General features: G+C 36.8%; 3 protein-coding genes and 1 long non-coding RNA gene across 7 annotated transcripts; 2 read left to right on the top strand and 2 right to left on the bottom strand.

The window, feature by feature from the left end:
• Positions 1-508: 508 nt before the first annotated feature.
• On the bottom strand, positions 509-2,107 carry LOC306891240. The gene is made up of 3 exons (XR_013786334.1): positions 1,428-2,107; positions 1,039-1,350; positions 509-896 (listed from the first exon to the last, which is right to left on the bottom strand). It is a non-coding gene; the product is annotated as an uncharacterized lncRNA (long non-coding RNA).
• Positions 2,108-2,180: 73 nt separating this feature from the next.
• On the top strand, positions 2,181-9,365 carry cyp1d1 (cytochrome P450, family 1, subfamily D, polypeptide 1). Of its 3 annotated transcripts, none has more exons than XM_079477565.1 (8): positions 2,181-2,365; positions 3,253-3,409; positions 3,920-4,755; positions 6,265-6,388; positions 7,093-7,182; positions 7,720-7,843; positions 7,920-8,006; positions 8,150-9,365. In XM_079477565.1, exons 3-8 carry the CDS (start codon positions 3,928-3,930, stop codon positions 8,430-8,432), a joined length of 1,536 nt encoding a protein of 511 aa, XP_079333691.1. In that variant the 5' UTR covers positions 2,181-2,365; positions 3,253-3,409; positions 3,920-3,927; the 3' UTR covers positions 8,433-9,365. The 3 variants fall into 3 exon arrangements, with proteins under 3 accessions (XP_079333691.1, XP_079333692.1, XP_079333693.1); XM_079477566.1 differs by having other exon boundaries at positions 2,189-2,365; positions 7,920-8,010; positions 8,154-9,360; XM_079477567.1 differs by having other exon boundaries at positions 2,218-2,365; positions 3,256-3,409; positions 7,920-8,010; positions 8,154-9,360.
• A 7,187-nt stretch (positions 9,366-16,552) lies between these two features.
• Positions 16,553-17,408, bottom strand: LOC306905296 (uncharacterized protein). The gene is made up of 3 exons (XM_079475798.1): positions 17,287-17,408; positions 16,805-16,993; positions 16,553-16,643 (listed from the first exon to the last, which is right to left on the bottom strand). Exons 1-3 carry the CDS (start codon positions 17,381-17,383, stop codon positions 16,612-16,614), a joined length of 318 nt encoding a protein of 105 aa, XP_079331924.1. The 5' UTR covers positions 17,384-17,408; the 3' UTR covers positions 16,553-16,611.
• A 1,118-nt stretch (positions 17,409-18,526) lies between these two features.
• On the top strand, positions 18,527-23,019 carry anxa1a (annexin A1a). 2 transcript variants are annotated; one of them, XM_079475810.1, is made up of 13 exons: positions 18,527-19,436; positions 19,890-19,992; positions 20,306-20,390; positions 20,496-20,590; positions 20,676-20,789; positions 20,922-21,012; positions 21,104-21,183; positions 21,399-21,455; positions 21,553-21,646; positions 21,765-21,860; positions 22,037-22,095; positions 22,195-22,317; positions 22,405-23,019. In XM_079475810.1, exons 2-13 carry the CDS (start codon positions 19,924-19,926, stop codon positions 22,456-22,458), a joined length of 1,017 nt encoding a protein of 338 aa, XP_079331936.1. In that variant the 5' UTR covers positions 18,527-19,436; positions 19,890-19,923; the 3' UTR covers positions 22,459-23,019. The 2 variants fall into 2 exon arrangements, with proteins under 2 accessions (XP_079331936.1, XP_079331935.1); XM_079475809.1 differs by lacking the exon at positions 18,527-19,436 and having other exon boundaries at positions 19,727-19,992; positions 22,405-22,762.
• The last annotated feature ends 114 nt before the right edge of the window (positions 23,020-23,133 follow it).

Raw genomic sequence — 23,133 nt, forward strand, 5'->3', positions numbered from 1 at the left:
GCTCAGATCTTACAAAGCACCCGGTCCGCCATCTTGCCGGAACTCATGTCCTGTCTGAATTAAATCAAAACATTTTACGGCACTTTCGGGTATTATTTATACCGTGACTGCTGTTGTTTTAAACTCCCTACCCGATACGCCCACTGTTTTTTTAATAAATATTTTATTAGATTGATCAATAAGTGTATTTATCATATTTGTATAAGTTTCGTTTTTCTTAATGTGATTCTTTCGCTGCTTTGAGATTGGCTTGTTAAATTGTTGCGAGTTTGGTTGTTTGTTTTAAGGTACTACTCAATCCATTTCGGTTAAAATTGGTTAATATGTGGCACAAATTAACTTTGTTGAATTAAATAAATGGTCAGATTAAACTGAATTGTTTAAATTCTCCAGACAGAAAAGTACAGATGTGTATACAGATGTGTTTCAATTCATTTTCTAAAGAGGGATCTACTTAACTGTTCTAGATTGTTTAACACATGTCTGCATTTAAGAAACATACAGAATAAAGTTACATGTGAATTTATTTATACATTTGTTCCATTCCTCACTCACTCTCTTTCTCGCTCTCTCTCGCTCTCTCTCTTTCTCTCTCTCACGAGCACACTCACACACTACATTTCTCATTGTAGAACATAGCATTGACCTTTAGGCCTTGTTCATCAAAACAATATGACAAAAATGTTTCCATGTCTTCTTAGTGGTAAAATATAAACAAAAAATCATCCTTCGCCTCAGAGAATTGAGCCCCCGGAGGTTCTTGATGGCATTTTGTCGATCACCCCTGTTCATCTGAAAAAGGCCTCCTCTATCACCTCCCCACGGAATAAGTGTCTGTGATCCTGTACCCAGTACCATTCTGTATTTAGGTCTCGTACAATGGTTGGTTCCTGCACCTATTGAAGTGAAGTTTGTTACATTCTAATTGGTTGACTAAATTATTCCTTGCATACTAAAATGGCAGTTTACTATTTTAAACTATTTATTCAGCATGCATGCAAATGTTTCATGTATAACCACTACTGTATAATAATTTACCTTATTAATGTCCTTGTCATCCACTACTCTTTTGCTGGGTGACAGTTTGGTGGTGGTGGATTTTGACACCCTAAACACAGGCTCAACGATCCCCTGAAGGAGTTGGGAGGCTTCTTCAGTCCAGTATGCAAACCTCTGTCCATTCCTTTGACATATATGTAAATGTATATGAACTCGATGTAATAGCTTTAGCTTACTAAATACAGCCAAGATACTGAAATTACATCTGTAGAATCTATCATATCCCTCTAAGCAAAATCTTTCTCATATGCGGTTAATGCACCACCACTGGCGAATTAATGGCACCTCCTCCTAAAACACACAAACACAAAAATAAATGTACACATACCAGTAGTTAAATGACATACTTGTGTGAAAATGCAGCTTACCTTTGTGAATGTTAAGGGACATGATGTGCAGATGCTGAGAGCATACTGTGAAACACAAATTACATTGAAAGACTTGCATGTAGACACCGCAAGAATCCCCACTGGACTGTTGAGGAAAAACTGGAAAAGGAAAAGTGCATCCACAGTTAGTTTAAAAAACAACTGTTGCAACTGCCTCTGATGCCACAGTGATTGCCAGTTCCAGGGTTATTATAGCACTCTGCAAGAACAGCACTCTTCTTTCCTTGGACAGGACAACTAGCCGCATGTACTGTTTAGTTGGGCCGGCGTAGAAGAGTCTGTCGCCTGTTTAAATAAGAAAAAAAAGCATGAAAGTTGCAGTTAAAATTCATATTATCTGACTATCTGATATCGATAAAGGTCAATAAAAACATGACATCAATTTAACCAATTTTTTATATAAATTGATTTTATAACCAATAACACAATTCAATCCTACAGCAATCATGCCCAAACCACACTGCAAGGAATGACATTTGTAATGGTTTTAATAGTAAAAGCTAATAGTTCATAGTAGTATTTTAATGGGAAAATTTGCATCTCTGTGAAGATTTTTATAGTTTTCTAGATGGTCAGTTCTCCTTTTTGTTAAATATAAAATCGCTTAACGCTACTTAATTCGAAGATGCCCGGTAGGACAGTCAGGAATTGATAAAAGGAAGTGACGTCAGTTTCACGCATGCGCTCAAACAAGCCTATTGAGTATGGTCACGTGACGAGACCGCACTGATTGGTGAAACACAGTCACGTGGTAGAGCCTTAAGCGAAAGTGTCTCTCTCTCTCTCTGTCAAAATAAAACATTAGAACGAGACGTACGCGGGGGAAATTCAATTCAATTTTATTTTTATAGCGCTTTTCACAATTTGCATTGTTCCAAAGCAGCTTTACAGTGGAAAATAAGAAAAACACAAAAAAGGTAAAACACAGTACATGAATTGTTTAACTTGTTATATAAACACCTAGTAAACAATATCTAATGTCAGCATTCTCCGGTGGTTTATTTGGTATATTTTGCATTAAGTGAATGCTTGGCTGAAAAGATGTGTCTTTAATCTAGATTTAAATTGGGCGCGTGTGTCTGATCCTCGAATAGTATCAGGAAGGCTTTTCCAGAGTTAAAGCTCGAACCCCTTTGGTGGATTTAGTTATTCTATGTAATAACAACAATGACGCGTAGAAAACTAAATACGTAAAAAGTAACTAGCTCATTGTAGCCTAATGTAGCGGTAGTTTCTTTTTCAAAAACTTACTCAAGTAAATGTAACGGAGTAAATGTAACTCGGTGCATGGAGCACGATTCCTTTCAGCTAGTTTGCCACTCTTCTGATGAGTTTTTAAATTTACTATTATAATTATCTCTGTGTATATTTGACTATGATGATTCAGGTATGATTTATTTTCTTTTTGTCTAATAAAAGTTATTCTTTGTAAATGTTTCACTGTACCACCAAACCTGTGTCCATTTCTTTTATTGTAATTCCTTGTGTGCAAATCCCAGGGTGGCATAGTCGTTATCTAAATCTTGCCAGAGAATACTGCCCCGTTTACATTTATATTTGATATCAATTTGACTTCAATCTGTTTAAAAAGAGAAGTCTCTCTCTCACACATATTGTTAGGATATCTGCTTTGCCAATGTTAACATATTTAATTGTATTTTTTTTCGTATTCATCATTAGCCTATTTCTTGTAGTTTTTGAATTCTTTGCCCAAATGTATGGTCTGTTTTGACATTTTTTGTAGTGATAAAATAAGCACACATTTCCATCACGTTTCTTTATGCTTGTCAAATGATTACAACAGTAGATCTGGCTGCTACGCCCCTCTCGTGCTCAGTGCTCCGAGTCAGTCTGTAGCTCCTGCAGTCAGAAGAATACACACCCACAGCCATATCGCAGGGACTTTGCCTCCTGTTGAAACTTCTTGTCAAGTTTTTGATTACAAACACGTAGTCACTAAGGTATGAACATTATTTTTTTTGCACTGCATGTTTACCTTTTTTGTTTTCTGATCTAGCTTTCACCTTGTTTGCATTAATACGCTTTATACGTATATATTTTTTATTCTTCATCCACACGAAAACGCTTATGAGTTAAACGTAAGACTTCAACCAGTGTCAATTACGTCAAGCATGTTTTTTTAATTTCTGCCTCACTCATATATTGTTATGAAATAATAATAAGGCATTACGAGTTTTTAGACAATGAGGCAGGAATGTTGCTATGATGAGTAAACTAAAAAAGTAAAAAATGCCCTTGCTTTCCAATGCGAGTAGTTATGTATACCGTCTGGTAAAATGCAATCTAAAGTAGGCTAAGCACAAACTGACATTAATGCTAGAACTGCAGAGCAGCCTAAACAATTACATGACGATGTTTACACGTTTCACAAAAAATTTCCTGTAATGCAATGGTTTTAAATGCTATTTTAATATCTAAATACAACTAATCGAGTTTCATATATTTTGCAGCACGTGTCATGTTTCTTGAGGAGATCTTCTGTATGTCTACTTCTGGAGTGATTGTGCTCCTCTGTGTCTTCTCTCTGGTCCTGCTGGCTCTCCGTGGTCAGAGAAGAACACGTGGCACCTTGCCTCCAGGTCCCAGACCCTGGCCGTTAGTTGGCAACCTCCTCCAGATTGGGGAACAGGTCCATTTGTCCCTAACTAACCTGAGGGTTCAGTATGGAGATGTATTCCAGATTAAGCTGGGTTCTCTTGTGGTGGTGGTTTTGAGCGGCTATTCTACGGTCAAAGAGGCTTTGGTGCGACAAGGAGAGGCATTTGCTGGACGTCCTGATTTTTTCTCCTTCTCAGTGATTGCCAATGGCGAAAGCATGACATTTAGTGAGAAGTATGGTGAAGCTTGGGTGCTTCACAAAAAGATTTGCAGAAATGCTTTGAAGACCTTCTCGCAAGCTAAAGCCAAAGACTCGAGTGCTTCTTGTCTCTTAGAGGAACATATCTGTGCAGAGGCCTTGGAGATGGTGAAGTCTCTGAAGGAACAAGGAGATGAGACTGGAGATGAAGGGATCGATCCCTCAATACTGCTATTGACCTCAGTTGCCAATGTGGTTTGCGCTCTGTGTTTTGGGAAGCGATACAACTATAATGATACAGAGTTTATCACTGTGGTCAACGTTAATAAGGAAGTTCTGCGCATCTTCGCTGCAGGGAATCTGGCGGACTTCTTTCCCATCTTTCGTTACCTGCCCAGTCCCTCTCTGAGAAAAATGTTTCAGTTCATAAACAGGATGAATAACTTTATGGAACGCAACATCAAGGAACATCTCGATACCTTTGATAGGGTAAACCAATATCTACAATAAGCTAATATGCCATTGTGTTAGAGAGAGACACAAAATGATCTTGCATATAGATGTAACTGAACCCAAATATTGTTCGTGTCCGGATGCTCAGATGTATCTCTTCTCGTGAGTTCTGATCAGTAGACAAAGAGAGGAAAGTTTAAGACCTGTGATGAAAATTGGTTGCGGTCCAGTATCTTTCTCAGCATCTGTGTGCACTTTATCTGAAGAAGTTAAAGGCAGATTAGGCAATCCTGTCCAGAAAAGTTTTTTCTCATGCTGGTTGGAAGTCTCGTAACATCCTGATCGCAGTCAAGAAGTAAAGCCAAACATTGGTATTTTTATAATGATATATCGTCTGTGAAAGGCGTAGGGTCAAAAAATGGAACCGATCCAAAAGCTTCTGGTCTTTGCGAGCGTTCACGTGTTTTTATTTTATGGAGATTCGCGAGAGGGAGGGATCATATGATTGCACTGCTAGCAGGCAAACATTAGCATTTTCCAAATGATTTACTCTGCCTTTAAGGGTACTATTTAAAGTCAGTAATGTCTTCCATGCTGAATCCTTAAAAAACGTATAACTACGGAAAAACACATACAAGGAGGTTAATTTGATATAACAATTTATTAGGTACACTGTAAAACTTTGCTGTAATTTCGCAGCAGGTTTGCCAGTAACTGGGATGTACAATTGTACAAAATGTACAATTTTGTTTTAAGCATAAACTTACGTAGTCTATATAATTTTCTTTCATAAAACAAGGCTAAATATCTTTAGTCACTATTCTTGGTATGTGAATGTATCGTAATTTAAGAAGTTGTCAATATTCTTATAGAAAACAGGAGAAAAATGCTTAGGAAGAATGTCATTTTTTACAGTGTTGCTGTGCTAATGCCATTCTCTTCTTGCTCATTTTGCAGTCAAAGTGTTTTCATTTTGATTAAAGTAATTGAAAATATTACTCATTGGAAAGTATATTAAGTAGTTATTAAATATACAGTAAGTTACTGGCAAACCTGCTTCAAAAACTACAGCAAATTTTTACAGTGAGATAGATTTTTAAGTAAATGCATAATATAATTTAAAAACTTAGGGTGGATGTTTTGCACACATTGTTTGGTAGCTATAAAGAATAATTTCATAGAGAAAACTGTAAACTGGAGCACTGTGTGAAACTTGAATTCTCTCTTCAGACCGCCTGTAAACTGAGCATTTTGTTTATACACACTGACAGTTTCGCAGACAGCACACGTGCGTACATTGCCTGGAACAAGATGAATAGATGTGACATAAGAGTGAGTGAAGGGTCTCAATAGTTCTTCACTCTTAAAAATAAAAGGTTCCACAAAAAAAACCACAAAGAAGTTGGAAACATCCAGTCAGATGTTAAAGGTTCTTAATGTAACCAAACGGTTCTGCATGGTATTGCATCGAAGAACCTTTTTTTAATGAGTGTAGTATGTTTTTTACACTGTCAATGTGATTGTATTGACATGTTGTTTGGGCAGAACTGTATCCGGGACATCACAGATGCTTTAATAGCAATGTGTGAAGACAGAGATGAGGATGGAGAGAAAGCTACTCTCAGCAATTCACAGATCGTGCGCAGTGTCATCGACATCTTTGGAGCCGGTAAGATACCACAAATCAAAAGAGTATAAACAACATTGCGTCAACAGTGCAACAGTTAGTGTTCTGGATTTAGAACAGAGAAGTGTTTGTGAATATAGAAGCTTTATGATTAATTGCATTAGGTAACAATTCATAAACTTGAGCATTTATGTATACAGCTGACATTGTTTTACAGCAGTTTGCAAGACATAAACACATGCCTTCCAAGGCTCCAGCTTTTCTCCATGGGATCTTGTTGCACTAATAGCTTTGCTTGTAAAAGACACGCATTTACATCCGAAGCCAGATGTTTTTCCGGGCTCTTTGCTTTTGTTACAAGGGACAGGCTGCAGACAGATCTACCAGAATTTGAGTTCTTTTAAGAATTTGCCTTGGATGTATGTTTTTCATTCGGGCTTGGCTCATGCTAGTCATTCCTGTTTCTGGCTCTTGTTAGTTCTGGTTCATTAAAGAGTGTTTAACAGACCCCCTGTGAGAAACCCAAACTGCTCATTCTCTTAAACTGAGAATGTTTGTGAGTTTTCCCCTCGCAATACAGTACTGTATATTTAGCTGAATTGGTTGCCCACTTGCTCATTTGGTAGCTGGACTTATACATTGCTTTATAAATAAGCTGAGCAAGCATTGATGAAATGTGTGCACTTTCTTTTTCTGAATAAGAGTATAAAGATTATGATCATAAGTGTTGTCTATTTTCCTCATAGGTTTTGACACTATCATCACAGGTTTACAGTGGAGCCTTTTATACCTGATTAAGTTTCCAGACATTCAAGCTAAAATCGTCCAAGAGATAGGTAACGATTCAAGATTCAGACCATTAAAACAATATTCTGTTCAATATTCTTCCAAACAAAATGTCCTCTATGCAGATCATTTTCTTCAGCTATGCGACTGCATCCTCAAGAAATTGGATCTCCATTATCTGTTGTTTGTGGTTGGTTAGGAGAGACACAGGAAACCAGAAAATATCAAAATCAGATCCATGATTTGGAAAGTCGTGTTAAGGAGATGTTCAAGAGTTTTTAAGGCTAATGGGCCATACAACTAAACTTTCTCCTCATGTAGCCACTCTTCATTTTAGTATGCGATAAGCTGAAGAATTCGCCACAAACAGGATCTTGTTTTGTTTAGATTAGATATTATCTATTCCGAAGTGACTGCAATGTGTGCAAATTAATATAGAAGTGATTTTGAACAGCACAGACATCTGAAAGTAATTCAGTATGAACTTACAAACAGATGCATGGTATTTGCCCAAACATTTTCTCTTGCGTAAGGATATAATCCATCTTCTTTATGTTTTTTTATTATTCTTGCATGTGTTATCCTAGATAACCAGGTTGGGATGAACAAGCTTCCACAGTTTAAAGACAAACCAAACATGCCGTACAATGAGGCTTTCATATATGAGGTGTTTCGTCATGCATCTTACGTGCCTTTCACTATACCTCACTGGTAAGCCTGTGTTTTTAAGTTCTTTCAGTCTATAATAACCACATTAATATACATGAATACCCATTTTTTTATGTAGCACAACTAAAAACATGACATTTAACGGATACTTCATCCCCAAAAACACATGTGTGTTCATCAACCAATATCAAGTCAATCATGACATGCAAGTATAATCAGATTACTCCCAAGAATCTTTATATTTTCTTTTAATGCTTTTTTTAGTATATAATTATGTATATTTATTATTGTAAAAGGATGAATGCATTGTGTGTATGTGTCATTTACAAATGCTGTGTTTATCAAAAGGGAGATTTGGGGTGATCCAGAGTCCTTCCGCCCTGAACGCTTCCTCACTCAGTCTGGTAATGTAAATAAAACACTCACAGAGAAAGTAATGATATTCGGTATGGGAATACGCCGCTGCCTCGGTGACAGTTTCGCCCGTCTTGAGATGTTTGTGTTCTTAACCACTCTGCTCCATCATCTAAACATAGAAAATGTTCCTGGGCAGGAGCTAGACCTGAGCTCCACATTTGGCCTCACCATGAAGCCTAAAGACTTCAGAATAAAAATATCACCTCGTAACTAAATATATACGCTACCATTATTCTGTTTCTTTGTTATTTGTCATTATATAGACATCAAATGGACAGAATCTTGTCTGAAATGTAATAAGCATTCTTCCTAGATATTTGCTGTTGCACATATTTTTAAGTTTATTCAATATTTGTGCTTGTGCATGAAAGGTCACTGTAACACAGTTCCATAAAAGGGAAGGAAGGAGGCGGGAACCGGCGAACATTTTACAAAACTTTAATCAAATTAAATAAACAAAGAAGTAAAAGACCGGCAGCCACCTCACGGTAGACTACCGGCCATCAAACATAAACACAAACTTAACATATGTCCGGGCCCGGTCCTCTCTCGTCAGCAGTCCTGCCTTTTAAGCTCCGGTCTCTTCCGTGAGATATGCTGGACCGGTGCGCGCACAGCTGATTCCAACTATCACTCACGCCACCGTCCCCGCCTCACGGCTCTCGCCCCGCCTTCCTCACCAAAGTCATGATAGTGTTTTGGCTTCAGTGTGTTCTTCTTACTTCAAGCACAGATTCTTTTCAAATGGAAACCAAGCCACAATATGAATTTTATAGCCTTTTTTAAAAGCTAAAATGTCTCCTAGAACAGAAATTATGTTTTACTTTGTTTATATGTATTTTAAAATTATTTGTATACGTTGTTTCATAAGCCAAAATGTGATGAATGGTATTGATGACTTAACAGAATGTATAGATCTTGATGATAATATAGGTTTAAATCCTTTTAAATTGTTATTTTGTCTAATCTGTCAAGTCTACAGTTTAACCAAGCTAATAATTCTTGAAAATTATATAATGTTATTGAATAAAATACATTTAAAGATTTTCTCATAAAAATGCAAATTACTGCATAATTCTGTTTACTGTTTCAAATGTTACAGATTGTAAAGCTCCTTTCTTTACTGTTGCTGGTGTTTCATTTTTATTCCAGTAATGTTTTGGATGAATAATCAAAAAATGTAAATTGATATTTTCTTAGAATTACAGTTAAATCTGAATCAGCAGAGCTTCTGGGTACAAACTGATCTTCACAAAAATTGAACAAATATTATACAAACAACAGACACATTACACACAAAAAGGCTATTACTGAGATTGGAATGCATGACAATTCACATGATGAATGCAATTCTGTAATTTCAAGACATACACATACTTTAGCTTTAACTTATGATCAAAATTGAGCTTGTAATAAATGTAGGCTTAGGTTCAGTTTCAGCTTCATAAGTTTTAAAGAGAAACCTAATTTGTTTTTAAACCTAACTATATTTCTCAGGGTTATATGTCATGAAGCTTATACATCTTCTTCCACGGGCTGGCCTGACTTCAGTTTCAAAATCACCTTGAAAACCAAAAATGTAAATATGAAAATGAGGGAAGGCAAATGTTGATGCCATCATTCGCGAGTTAAAATAACTGTATTATATTGAAAAACCACTATAAACCTGTAGATACCTCTTTCAGCTGGGCAATCTCTCTGTTGTCAATGTTCCTCTGAGCACTGTTGGTAATGGCTTTCACTCGAGTTGCATAGCTGCGTTGAGATATAAACATCACAATGTAGGAAACAACTTCATTTCAAACACATTTGAAAGGTGTTACGTGACTCTCCCGGTAAGATATTTGTATCTCACATGAGTGAGGTGAGAGTCTCGTCTAGGTTGCTCTCAGAGGGGGAGATGTTGAGGAACATGAGGGTCTTGGCATTGCCTCCCAGTGAGTCTTGCATGAGTTGGGTCAGCTTGTTGTTACGGTATGGAACATGAGGCTGCTCCATTGATAAAGCTGAAATTACGTCTCCAAGAGCACTCAGAGATTTGTTAATAGAGTTTGCCTCCTGGGAGAAACAAACAGTACACAATACATCACAGTAAAATGAAAGTAAAAAACAACTTAATTGTAAAGCTCCTGTCTTTTTTTTGTTTGACACAAAACCTTCAGCTGGTCATCTTTTGCTCCTGTTTTTGCTGCTCGTTCACTCCCTGCCAGGTCCACAAGACTGAGTTTCCCATAGCTCACACTCCCATTGGTCAGATTGCAGCTTTCGATCATGACGCCAATGATCAGGTGTGAACGAGAACTTTCAACATTCATCTCTGAACAAACAAATAAAACAAACCTAAGTTTGTGCCAAAACAGTAGCTCTGTCAAATCTTCACATTCTGACCAGATGTTATTAATATTGACTGCAACTAATGCAATTAATCCAAACCATTTGAGATATTTTATTAAATACATACTGGTGGCTGCAATGTGGCGGTTTGCGCATCCCTGCTCGAATAATGCGAAGAGTTCGCTGGCACTGGTCGCCTCTTTTGTCTCTGCTCCCTGGGAAAACATGAGACCTTTTCTGTCCCTCTTAATTTCAACCCTCTTGCTGAACGCCTCAGCTGGGTTTACAAACAGATCTTGTAGACGGTCATTGTACAGCTCTAACATATAGGCTGAAACCTGAGGATAGAGAGCAGAGAAGGGTGTATATCAGCTCATCCTATGTAACCTAAAATATCCAAGTGTACCTTAAAATCAAATTTAGACTCATTCTCCTGGATGATCTCAAAGATCTTTGTGAAGGTTCTGGGAATGATGCCTGGGTTTTTCTGATCTCTGTCTCCAACCATCGTGAAGGTTTTTCCTGATCCCGTATGGCCGTATGCAAAGATGCATACATTGAAGCCATCAATCGCACACTGGATTAGCCTAGGAGAAGTTTGCATCTTATCAGCAATATGGATGAAAATGTACTGTATGTACAGTATATTAATGGCAGACAGCAGGCTTACCCACTGGACTCTAGAAAGACCTCCTCTTGGGTACACTCTGAGTTAAAGATCTTGTCAAACTGAAACTCGCGAGGTCCCCGAGGTGTCTCCAGGATCACAGAATAGTCATCAAGGCAAGTCACTATGGTGTGACCTCTTCGCGCTTGCTCTGTTCGTGTCAGGGGCCTTATTCGACAAAACACCCTGATCTTACCTGAAAAAGAACATTAAGTCAAGATGTTTTAGGAGTAAAAAATGACCGGTTTTAATAATAGGTTGTGCTAGGCACCATTATTTTTTTATTAACGTACAGAGTTGATCTGTACAGTATGTATTAATATTGCTCAATAATGCAGAGGCATTTAAAATCTTTACATAAGAACACACAATGCCCTTAGATTTTTGCCATTCATCTCTACTGTTGGATCTGAATACTGGAGAAGAACCAGTCAATAGTCTTGGAGATATCTGACCCAAAGCCTCAGATTAAATCGTAAATAGCCAAAAAAGGAGTATACTGTAAGCACATGTCGTGACTGGCAATAGTTTCTATAAACAAATTTATATGTTCTCGCTGACGATATATGTGGGGAACGTTTAATGCCTTTCATGTCCTCCACCATGTTGTAATACTTCTTTCTCATGGTCCTTTCAGCTGTGTAGTTCTCAACAATCTTCTTGTTTTCCTCTTTGATCTGCTTTAACTAAAAAAAACAGAAGAATGCATTCTGAGTAGATTTAATCTGATACAATCCCGGTTGCATTTTAAGAAATGAAATGTTGGGTGTTTAATATTATTCACAGTTCTAAAGTAAAATATCTGAAGACACTTCCTTCAAACTTGACAAATGTGCTTAAAAACTGATTGTGTAAGATTAAACTTGTTTTCGGATAATATTACCTTGCATTAATTTTTTCCTATCAGCAATTGTTTTTTCCCACAAAATGCATTTATTTATGCTTAGACAACAAATGGATATCAAAAGTTCATATCCTGAGAATGATTAAAAGCTAATTCGGCTTGTCAAAAGAAAAGGATGTTAAGTTTGGCTGTGGTCACCTCAGCCTGCAGTAACAGGAGTTGCTGGCCCACACTCTTCTCAGTATCACAGTTTAACAGTCCATTCTTGTGGAAATTTTCCTCAAACTTCTAAACAAAATTGACAAAGCGTAAAAATTTGTGAGACTGAGTGCTGAGTAAAAGGAGTATGTCTTTCTGCATTTGCAACGTACCCTGACTCTTTCATCCAGCTCTGCTGTCCACGCCTCATTCATGTCGGACTCTATAAATGTGCCATAATAAACGTATTGCTTATTTTAATTGTTATAAGAAGACATTCACTTTTTAACATAATTTTTAATTTACCAAGGACAGTCCCAGCTTTGATGCACTCCAAAGCCACCTGTATGACCTCATGATGCTGTAAACTGGTCTGTGATCCATCATCCACATGTGGCTCCACCCTGAGTTAAAGTGAAAGTTCACCCAAAAATTCTGTTATCAGTTACCACCTTCTTGGCATTTCAGACCTGTTTGACTTTCATTCTTCTGCAGAACGCAAAAGTTTTGTTAAGCAAAAAACAGCATTACCCGTTCAATTCCTATGCCTGGACACAAAACCAATGGAAGCAAATGGGTAACGCTGTTATTTGGTTACCATCATCAAAATATTTTATTTTGTGTTCTGCAGAAGAAACAAAACCAATACGGGTTTGAAATGACAAGACTGTGAGTAAAAAAAAGTTCTAAAAGAAATATCGCTCTAATGTGCATAGTCCAGTTAGCAAATAGGCATGTTTTATATTCGGACTCTTTAAAGACCTACTCCTGTTCCTCATGACTCTTCCGGTTGGATTCTTCTATGGCTTGTTGCAGGTTTTCTTTAATCTCTGCCAGAGTTTTTTGGTTGTCTTCTGCCATTCGGTCAATCTGGTGCTTAGCCTCTGTCAGCTCAGTATAAACACGATGAGCCTAAAATACAACGTACAACTAACAACTAGTGTAAAGCTTTTGAATGGCTCAGTATACCTAGTATATAAAGAATATGGAACAGTGTATAATTTATCCTGTTTATAAATACAAACATTTGAGGGGTGGCCAAGAACTTTTTGATCACAATCATTCTTCCACATATCTTTCTCAGTGTTCATCAGAACAAACACATTGTAGATTTGGAACAACTCGAGTAAATTATGACAGAATTAGTTTTTTTTGTGTGTGCACTCTTCCTTTACGGTATATGCTGAATCTAAAGATGCAAATTATCATAAGCAATATTATAGTATTCTTTATTTAATTGTCCTAAGATCATAATGTGGACGAAGAAAACTCTTTTTATGAATGGTATTTTATGAATGTTATGTATTCAAGAGCACCTGTTTAATAACAGCACTCAGGAGGTGAGCATATGCTGACTGTTCAACAGAATCTGTCACAGCCTCTTTTCCTTCCAGAAGCATTGAGATCTCCCTTTCTCTCTTCAGCAGGTTTCCCTTCAGAGCCTCCAGACGGGCCTGTGCTCCCTCTAGTGGTACATCTGAGTCACTGTAGTCCTGATATTTAAAGGGTGTACAGCACAGTAGATATGTCTCTCAAATATAATAATCCGCCTCTAAATATATAATTAAATATTAAACTTCCTGTCAAAGTTCCCTTACAGAAGATCAATGCTCTGTAAAAATAACGTTAGGCCTACTTTAAATAATAAACACTATGAAAAGGATTTGAAAACAGTCCCCTATGAAGTATGTAATAATCAATATGTTCTACCTTTTCTGTTTCTTTCTTCTCCTGAGAGGCTTCCAGTATCTCCTGGACTTTGCCCATCTCTGCCCTGGCCAACTGCAGCTCCTGAAGTGCTGTCACAGAGATTGAACATCTTTCAAAATGACATCTTCAGTTCTTTACTCTGATGAGAGACTAGCAGCATTCCATATGTAAACCAATTAAGTCTACAGTATGTTACAGAACTTATCTTACTTGATGCCTGATGGTTATGAAGGAGGTCCAATTTGGAGGAAAACAATTCCATCATCTTGTTCTGCAAATGATTTTATTGTTGCCTTTAGTTCTACTGTTTATCTCTCACACAGTCTTCAGTGAATCAGTCTAATGAAATATTACTATTGAAATAATTTCAACTAATTGAAATAATTACTTCCACTACCAGTCTCTTAAACATACAGTAAAGTGTTACAATTATGTCACACCTTCTCTCTGTCCCATGCTGCTAAATCTTCTCTGTTCCTCTGCTGAAGCACTTTGTGTTGCTCCTGCAGGCCATTATTTAGACTCTCCAGAGACTGATCAGACCAAAAAAGCATATGACATAATTATGGCATCATTTCTAAAATTCTAATAATAAAGTATAAAATAAAACGTGTTAATCTAAACTGGGGATTAAAGGAGAAAGAGGAACAAATTAGAATGATGCTTGTGTGACTCACCCTAACTTTCTCTTCCCAGAATGCATTTCTTCTGGCCACCTTTTCCTGGTAAATATCCAGGATTCTCTTCAGGGTGTTAAGCTTATTTTGGTAATAAGCCCTAATTTTAATCTTTGTTCTTTCCTGCACAAACATGCATGTGTATATATAAATACTGTATATGGAAGCATCCGAGTGCGCAACATTCTTAAATCTCTCCTCCTTTGTCACCTGATTTTCTCGTGAGGCCATGAGAAAGTTCTCCTCCAGTTCCTTGATCATTTCCTCCTGTCTGCTCTTCATTGCTATCATATCATCTGTCATCTGTTGATATGTTGGCAAAATATAAACCCCAATACATAGTGTCGGGAAATGCAAACACCTATTTGGCCTGAGATTATTGCGAGAGTATTGTTTGATTACATTTTGTGGGTTTTACACATCAAGCAAAATGGGTGTGCACTAGAAACTGTTGAGATTTGTCCTTATGACATCATAAGAAAGTAATGATGTTCTCAGTTTAGAGGGGGCTGTAACAGACAACTCTTTCGAAATGTTTAGTCATGAATGGCCTTTTCTGCCAGACTAACTACTAACACGTGACATTAGATGAATGTTCTATTCTCACCCCATTCCCTAAAGGCAACAGGACATGACAGACACATGACTAATACATGATGCACACTCTGCTTCAAACAAAAAAACCTTTGTTTTAAGATGGATGTCTAATGGATGGACCATGATAAACAACAATGTTTATCAAAATATAACAAATATTGTACATTTCAGTTTCTTTGGTCTGGTACCATATACTGCATACCAATGCAGAACTTTTTGTAAGTGTACACACACGGGCACACATGCATACAAAACAGTCCTGTAAGGAGTAACATCTAAGTACATACTTGGTTTATGCAAAGCTTTGCAGAGTCGTATGGAATAAACATCTTGACATCCATTGCAGGCTGATCTTCACAATCTCTTTTTCCTGCACTCATGGGAGAGACATTGGATGCTAAGAATAAAACTGTATGTATTTTTTTTATTTGCAAATACTGCAAAAGCCTACCTTTGAATGTAGAATTTGGATTATGATGTCGGTCTGTGCCAATCCAGCGCTTAAATGGGTTCCATTTAATTTTAACTTTCCTTAGCCAGGAAACCTCACGTTTAGCTGGACCTTTAAATATTAACATGCAGTTGCTGTGATTCTTCTTTCAGCAGGCTGTTTGGCAAGGAAAAACTATGGGGTACTGTACATTATATGAAACTTGTGTCAATGGTTTATAGCTAGACTTTACATGTAATCCACGCATACCACAGAGATCCAGTTATCAAGCTCTTTCATAAAGATATATTACATTTCAGTAAGGTTTATTATTTATAATTGCGAATAATTCTAAATTTCCTTGCCATGCTGCAGACCTTATTAAAAGATTTAACCAACTTAACTAAGCAGTTTATGTAACAAGCACAGGTGATCATAAATAATGTACAGTACTTGAGATGTTTTAGTTGTTGGTGATATGTTAAAGGTTATTTCTTAAGCAGTTTAATTTTAGAGTATTTTGTCTGTTAGAGCTTGTGGAAGGTTTGACATAATATCATTTTAGTCAATATGCTTATCATATGTATAAAATGTTATCAATTATGTTTTTCTAAAAGTTTTATTTGTATATAGAAAGATGTCAAAGACAAATAAAATACTTAATCATTCTTTATTATTTATTCCTTTATTGAATTCCATTAACATGTTGTATTTAATGAAGAATGAAAGTGAACAAAACATTACACTGAATAAAACATTTTACATTATATTAAACCATTTCCACTGTACACAATATTATGTTCAAAATATATTATGCATGTTTATACCTTTAGTTTATCTTTAGTTTATTTCTAAAAGCAGAGATTATTTTGTTTGTTTTTATTTTAGTTATTGTTTCGGTCTCTTCCTGTACCACTCTCAGAAGTAGGAAAAACATCATGTTGCAACGTTTGTTCCAGACTTTCTTTCTTAAGAGAAAGGAAAAAACATCTATGTAAAGAAAAACAAGAGATTTGTTGTATGCTGTCGTTAAAAAAGTTGCAGTATGAAAAAAGTTAGTTGTGTTTCGATTTGGAAGTTAAGATTGAGATTACTCAAGTTTTGCATATTGTTATGAAAAATCACTCACCTCTATTTTTATCCTGATCTAAGAGTGTGTTGTGGATGTTACATGGTCTATACAGCTGAACCTCTTCTTTCAGGTCTGGCACACTGCCTGGCAGCTCTTCTGATACTGACACAACGGGATGAGAAAGTACCACCCGGGTGGTGCCTACTGCATCATCCTGAGATGTGAGATCAGTGGTCTCCCATGCACCTAGAGTTAATCAACGAAAACAGCGTTTTAGCCTGTTCTCAGATAGTTCGGTGTCTTTTAACATTTAAAAAATTAAACATGCTAGTTATGTTCAAAAACTGTTTTCTAACAAAGAAATACAGGAATAACATACAGTAGTTGCTAAAACATGCATTAAAGGAAAAACCCTTTATTGCCCAATGTAATGTAATGTAATGTAATGTATGCATTTGATGACTCAATGCCAAATATAACTAAAGAGATGTTTCAAGAGATGAGAACTACGGGCTTGTGTTTGTGTGATATTTACGTACGTTGTCTTGCTGCTGGGGCAACAGTATGGTTACGTAACTTCCTGCCCATGAAGTTCAAAGACATGGATACATTTTCTGCTTCAGAATCGACATACATGTTGGCCAAAGTGAGTGTATCTCTCTTTTTGCTTGACCATGGGAAAAAATAAAATGCACAATTATACACATTATGTTACACTCTTAGGTGATAGTAGCAGAATCTACTCATATCCATCCATCCAACTAAACATTGCAGTTCAAAAGAACATTTGAAACATCATACAGAGATGTCTATAAACAATTACGCATCGCCTGTGCTAAATTACAACGTGAACAAAATATTTCTAAAATTATCTTTAGAACAAAACTGCAATAAAATGACAACCTCTCAAGTTAACTTTATTTCAATGTAAAAAGACTACGATGCCAATATGCCATTGAAAACAAGATGCTAGGGGGAATACCAACACATGTTTTATTCTGCAGTATTGCAGGAGATATCTTTAAGAAAATTTTGATCTGTAATTTAGAGGAATTACCTTTATTCCAAGATGACAAGTAGACCGCAGGGTGCTCCAATAATATCTGCCCGAAAAGCTAGTAGAGAAAAGGTAAAACTGGAAAGATGCTTGTTTTTGTGAGGAACTAAACTCTCAACACTTGTTAAATATTAACCTTTGTGGATGAGGTTTCAGTGGGGATTAGTTTGCCGGATTGGCCAACAAAGGCTGCAGACTCTTATCAGGTTTCCAATGTGTGGGATTGAGATTGTAACTGGATCCACACTGGTCTTTTCTTTTAGGGCAATGCTAATGAAGCTGTTTTTGTTGTGCGACTGACAGGAAGCATCTTCCTTAAATGAACGATTTAATATTTTCATGAGTTGAGAACCATGACATGCTCATAAATCATGTGCTCTTCAAGACTGTTCTCATAAACCTATAATATGAGCCAGGCCCAGACCTAAGTGAAGGTACGTTATACTTCACACCGGCTCTCTAAGAAACATGGAATGGTTTCATGTCCATCTAATCTTTAAAAGTAATACACTGCATATTTGCGTTGATGTCTCTTGAAGAGACAACAAGCTCCACACTCGAGATTTAAATTGATTAAACTGGGGTTTGTGGAAAGTTACGGTATTGTGATTGACATTGACAATGGAAAAGCTCCTTCAACGTTTTCTTTTACAACTGAACAATAGCTTGTTTACATGTTTCCTGTGTGTTTTAATTTATGGTACATTGTGGTAGTTGATGCTGTGGGCGGTGGCTGTTGCAAGCTCCGCCCCCGCGGGGGTGTGTTTCGATTGCGCGGAGCCGTGACAGATTTCAAGCAAAACGCACGTTTTCAGAAAACTTTTCTTCTATTGTGCTGCACTTTGCAGCATGTCTATTATTAAATCTGATTTTAATCTGAAACACGACGAGAAACACAAATGAGTTTATCTCGGTTACTTTTGCGCAGTTGTACTAGGCACAGGCTGTCGAGGAGCCTATGAAAACTTGTATTATGATTTGCTCAGTAAGACAATAAGGAAATGATAAACACTACACGTTATTTAGCTATCAGTGTGAAAAGTGTCACGTTTCTTTTCATTGAAGGGTTCAACTATAAAAAGTAATGCTCAAAAAGGTGTGACTGACAGATACAAAGATCTTTTTCAAGTGTTTGGTCGGTCAGTCCTATTCAGAACGTGTGCTGACAGGTCTAAAAAACAGCAAGAAATCGTGTGTGTTTTTGTATTAACAATAAGTATTTATGTGGTCTGTCTCGTTGCCATCAATTAAGACGAGTGGTTTGTTTTATAGAGGAATGCTGGAGAACAAGAAACGCGCTTTTGTATTTGTACCCCGCCTTTCTCACGAGCGTAATGTCCGTTTGTAATGTATCAGTAATTATATTGCGTGGTCAAATGTCCGTCTTAATCTCAACTAAACTGCTTTTAAATATAAAATGTTGCGTAACACAATGTTAGCAAATACAACATAAAATACTTTAACCGTATGCATGCATGCATTCACCCTTGACCACTCCAAAAGGAAGCAGGAAAGTACTTGTCAAGTCGACACCCTGTTGCAGCGCAACAGTTAAAATGATGTTGCTAGGTGTGGTTCGGAGGGTATAAATACAGCTGAAGCTTTGCTACTCGCTTGCTATCCTCGCTCTTGGTAAGTACTAACTTAGATTTCTTAACTTTTTCTTTTTTGCATCTTACACGTTTGCTTTTTACATTACCAGTAGGCCAACTTTAAACTTGTCAAATGTTTCACATTGTAATGCCGATCACATGTTTGCCAAGTTATTTAATTCTGTTTTGGAAGCTTTAGAAACTTTGCACAGCCAACTAACAAAACTAACACACAAATAACTCCGTCGAGCACCACATTTCCACATTCTGGAATTGAAAGTAGTCATATTCTGTTTTTTATTGTGTAACCACTTGTCAATTCTAAAATGACAAAAGTTATAATAACATCTTATATTGGTGTAGTCCCTTTAAAAGTGATTGCTGGAAACCTAATTTATGACAGATGAGTTGCTTAGACATGTAAATGCAGTGGTCTTGTGTGTTTTGTATTCTGTATGTTAATGTATGTATATCTATATGTTCCACCATGTAGTTTGAGTCTTCCAGGTTCAATTCCAGGTGCCAACATGTCCTTCATCAATGCCTTTCTTGAGCAGCTTGCCTATCAGGGCATGCAGGATTTGCAGGACGTCACAGTAAGTTTGCTTCAATCTGTTTTTCCTTTTTTGTGGAAAATGTGAACCGCACCACACTATGAGTCAGCAATAGGAATGTTCCACTCCCCATTGTAGCCACAATCAGCCTTTTAAAAAGAACGTTTCGTGTTTCTGATTTCTACTTTCTGACTTTATTCTCTCTTCAAAATGTTACTATGAATTTTAATCTTATTTAGGTATTGACATACGTGAGGTACCAACATACGTTGGTCCGCTCCAAATTAGTCTGCAATGATGCTTCATATATTTTTATTGTTGGAATAAGTTTAATCAAAATCTTTCATGTCTCTAGGAGGGACAGGGGACAGTGAAGCCCTTTCCTCAGTTTAATGCAGCTGCAGATGTAGCTGTTTTGGACAAGGCTATCAAGGCAAAAGGTTAGGAATATTAATGTAAAAAAGGGTGTACGATCTATATATACATCCCAGAATTTGCATCTGTATAATATCTGTTGTCTTCAATGTACATTATTCTGTTCTCAGGTGTGGATGAGGCCACAATCATTGAAACTCTGGTCCACAGGAGCAATGCCCAACGCCAGCAAATTAAGGCTGCCTATCAGCAAGCCTCTGGCAAGGTTGGTGTCACACACATTCATTGGACCACAAATTAAAATATTGTCATACTTATGCGATTCTTACCAATTTGTTCCCTTTGTGTAGCCTCTGGATGGGGCTTTGAAAGCTTGTCTTAAAAGTGAGCTGGAAGAAGTGGTTTTGGCTCTGATGATGCCTCCAGCGCAATATGATGCTTTTCTGCTGAAAAATTCCATGAAGGTAAGTTAAATTATCGCAACTTTGACTCCTTTTTATCTATTTAAGGTGGATATTTTAAGACAGATAGACATTGTATGCAGTAGATCAAAGAATTGTTAGAAATGTTAGTAAAATATATTTTTCTGTCTGCAGGGTTTAGGCACAGATGAAGAAACACTTGTTGAGATTTTGGCTTCCAGGACCAATAAAGAGATCAGAAATCTTAAAGAGGCTTACAAAAATGGTATATTTAAATTCCAATATCAATTATTTAAAAATTCTTGGTTGTCTGACCTGCAAGCTCTGTATAATTATTATATGGTTTACATTTGTAGACTACAAAAAAGATCTAGAGGCAGAAATCAAGTCTGAGACCAGTGGAGACTTCAGGAACGCTCTTCTCTCTCTATGCAAGGTTAGAGGATCCTGCCTTACAAATGTAGTTTATTTGTCAATATTTCTTCTCTTAGTACCGCATGCTTTAGATGTCTCCCTTATCAGACTCATCTGATTCTACTCCGTTCATGACATGCATGCGGGTGTGTCCGATTATTGAAACGGATACAGAGGGGAGAAATGCTGCTCTACTGCATCCTCAAGTACTAGTAAAGAATTTACTTTTGTTCACAGGCTAGCAAAAGTGAAGACAGTGTTGTGCAGCAGGACCTGGCTGACAAAGATGCCAGGGTATGTGTTTGCATGTGTGTTATCTAGTAAATGTGTGTGGTAAATATTTGGTCTGTCATGTATATCCATGTCTCTTGACCCCTCATTCTTTCTGTAGGCCTTATATGAGGCAGGAGAAAAAAGAAAAGGCACAGACTGCTCTGTGTTCATTGACATCCTTACTACGAGGAGTGGTCCTCACCTGAGGCAAGGTATGTTAATTTCCTATTGTATGTCTCCCTTTATAAGAGCAGCTAGTGGAAAATATTGTTACAAAAATCTGCAGTTCTGAGCAGAGTGTATCTGACAATACATATGATTTTTGTTTAGTGTTCAGTCAGTACTCAAAGTACAGTAAGGTGGACGTTGCAAAGGCCATTGATCTGGAGTTAAAGGGTGACATTGAAAGCTGCTTGGTTGCTGTCGGTAAGGCACATTTTAAAACCTCACAGAAACTGGGGTGTTCCTGTACTGTAAAGTTCAAAGTATGGCAAGGATCGTTTAAAGATCAAGTATATCAGGCGTTCAGTTTCCAAATAAAATGTGCATATATATATATAGATATTTTCAAAGATAACACTGTTTTATTTTTTCTTTGACAGTAAAATGTGCAGGATGCAAACCTGCATTCTTTGCTGACAAGCTTAATCTAGCAATGAAGGCAAGTATAACTACTTGTTTCCTTGTGTTTAATTTGTAACAATGATTTTCCAATGAAACTGACTGTAGCAAGGATCCTTATGTGACTTTCTTTTCACAGGGTTCTGGTTACAAGGGCAAGATCTTGACCAGAATACTAGTGGGCCGCTCTGAGATTGACCTGGCCAAAATCAAGCAAGAGTATCAGAAGAAGTTTGGCAAGTCCCTCTACCAAGACATCCAGGTAAATACATGTTAGAGATTTATTAAATAGACATTTTTGTTTTTAAAATAAAGCCTATTTGCTTCATCTTGGTTCATTTGTTTTCAGGATGACACAAAAGGAGACTACGAGAAGATCCTGCTGGCTTTGTGTGGCAATTAATTGGTGCCAATTACAAATGAATGCAGATGATGATTGTTCATCAGTATAAAAATGATATATGCCATGTAAACATCTGTAATACCATTACATTCTTGGACAAATAAATAAAATTTTCTGTGTCTATGTTCTAAAATGTGGCATGTCAATCATTTTGTATGATTTGTCTGTAAACCTAGGCGTGAATTGGTGTTTGTGTTTTTTTAAAAATACGTTGACACACACCTATCATTTAATTTTTGTTCATTTAGTAAGGGGAAGTGTAATACATTGTGTTGCAAAAATAACAGTTTCCAAACCAGTTTCTGAAACACTCCTGCCATTGTTTGGTCAAAGAAGTAAAGTAAATCCCTGGTTAAACAGCTTGGAAAAGTCCCACCATATATTGTTACACTCAACTATGCCAACAAAAAACCTTTTGAAGGTTTTGAACTTTTAATGCAGTATATCTTTATTGGTGAAAACTTTTTATTAGTGTAGGCAGCAAATTAAACTGGGAATTTTTTTGTAAGTTATGATTTTAGATAATCAACCTTTACATACTTGTGATTTCGTTGTAAATGGAAATTACACTCGTACTTGCAGTACATTAATATATATTTATATATCATATCTTAAGTAGTTTGCGTGGGGATAAATATTACGACTAAAAACAGGGCAATGGTGTCGCATTCCTAT

The sequence above is a fragment of the Barbatula barbatula genome, assembly GCF_947034865.1.
Source record: "Barbatula barbatula genome assembly, chromosome: 2".
NCBI lineage: Eukaryota > Metazoa > Chordata > Actinopteri > Cypriniformes > Nemacheilidae > Barbatula > Barbatula barbatula.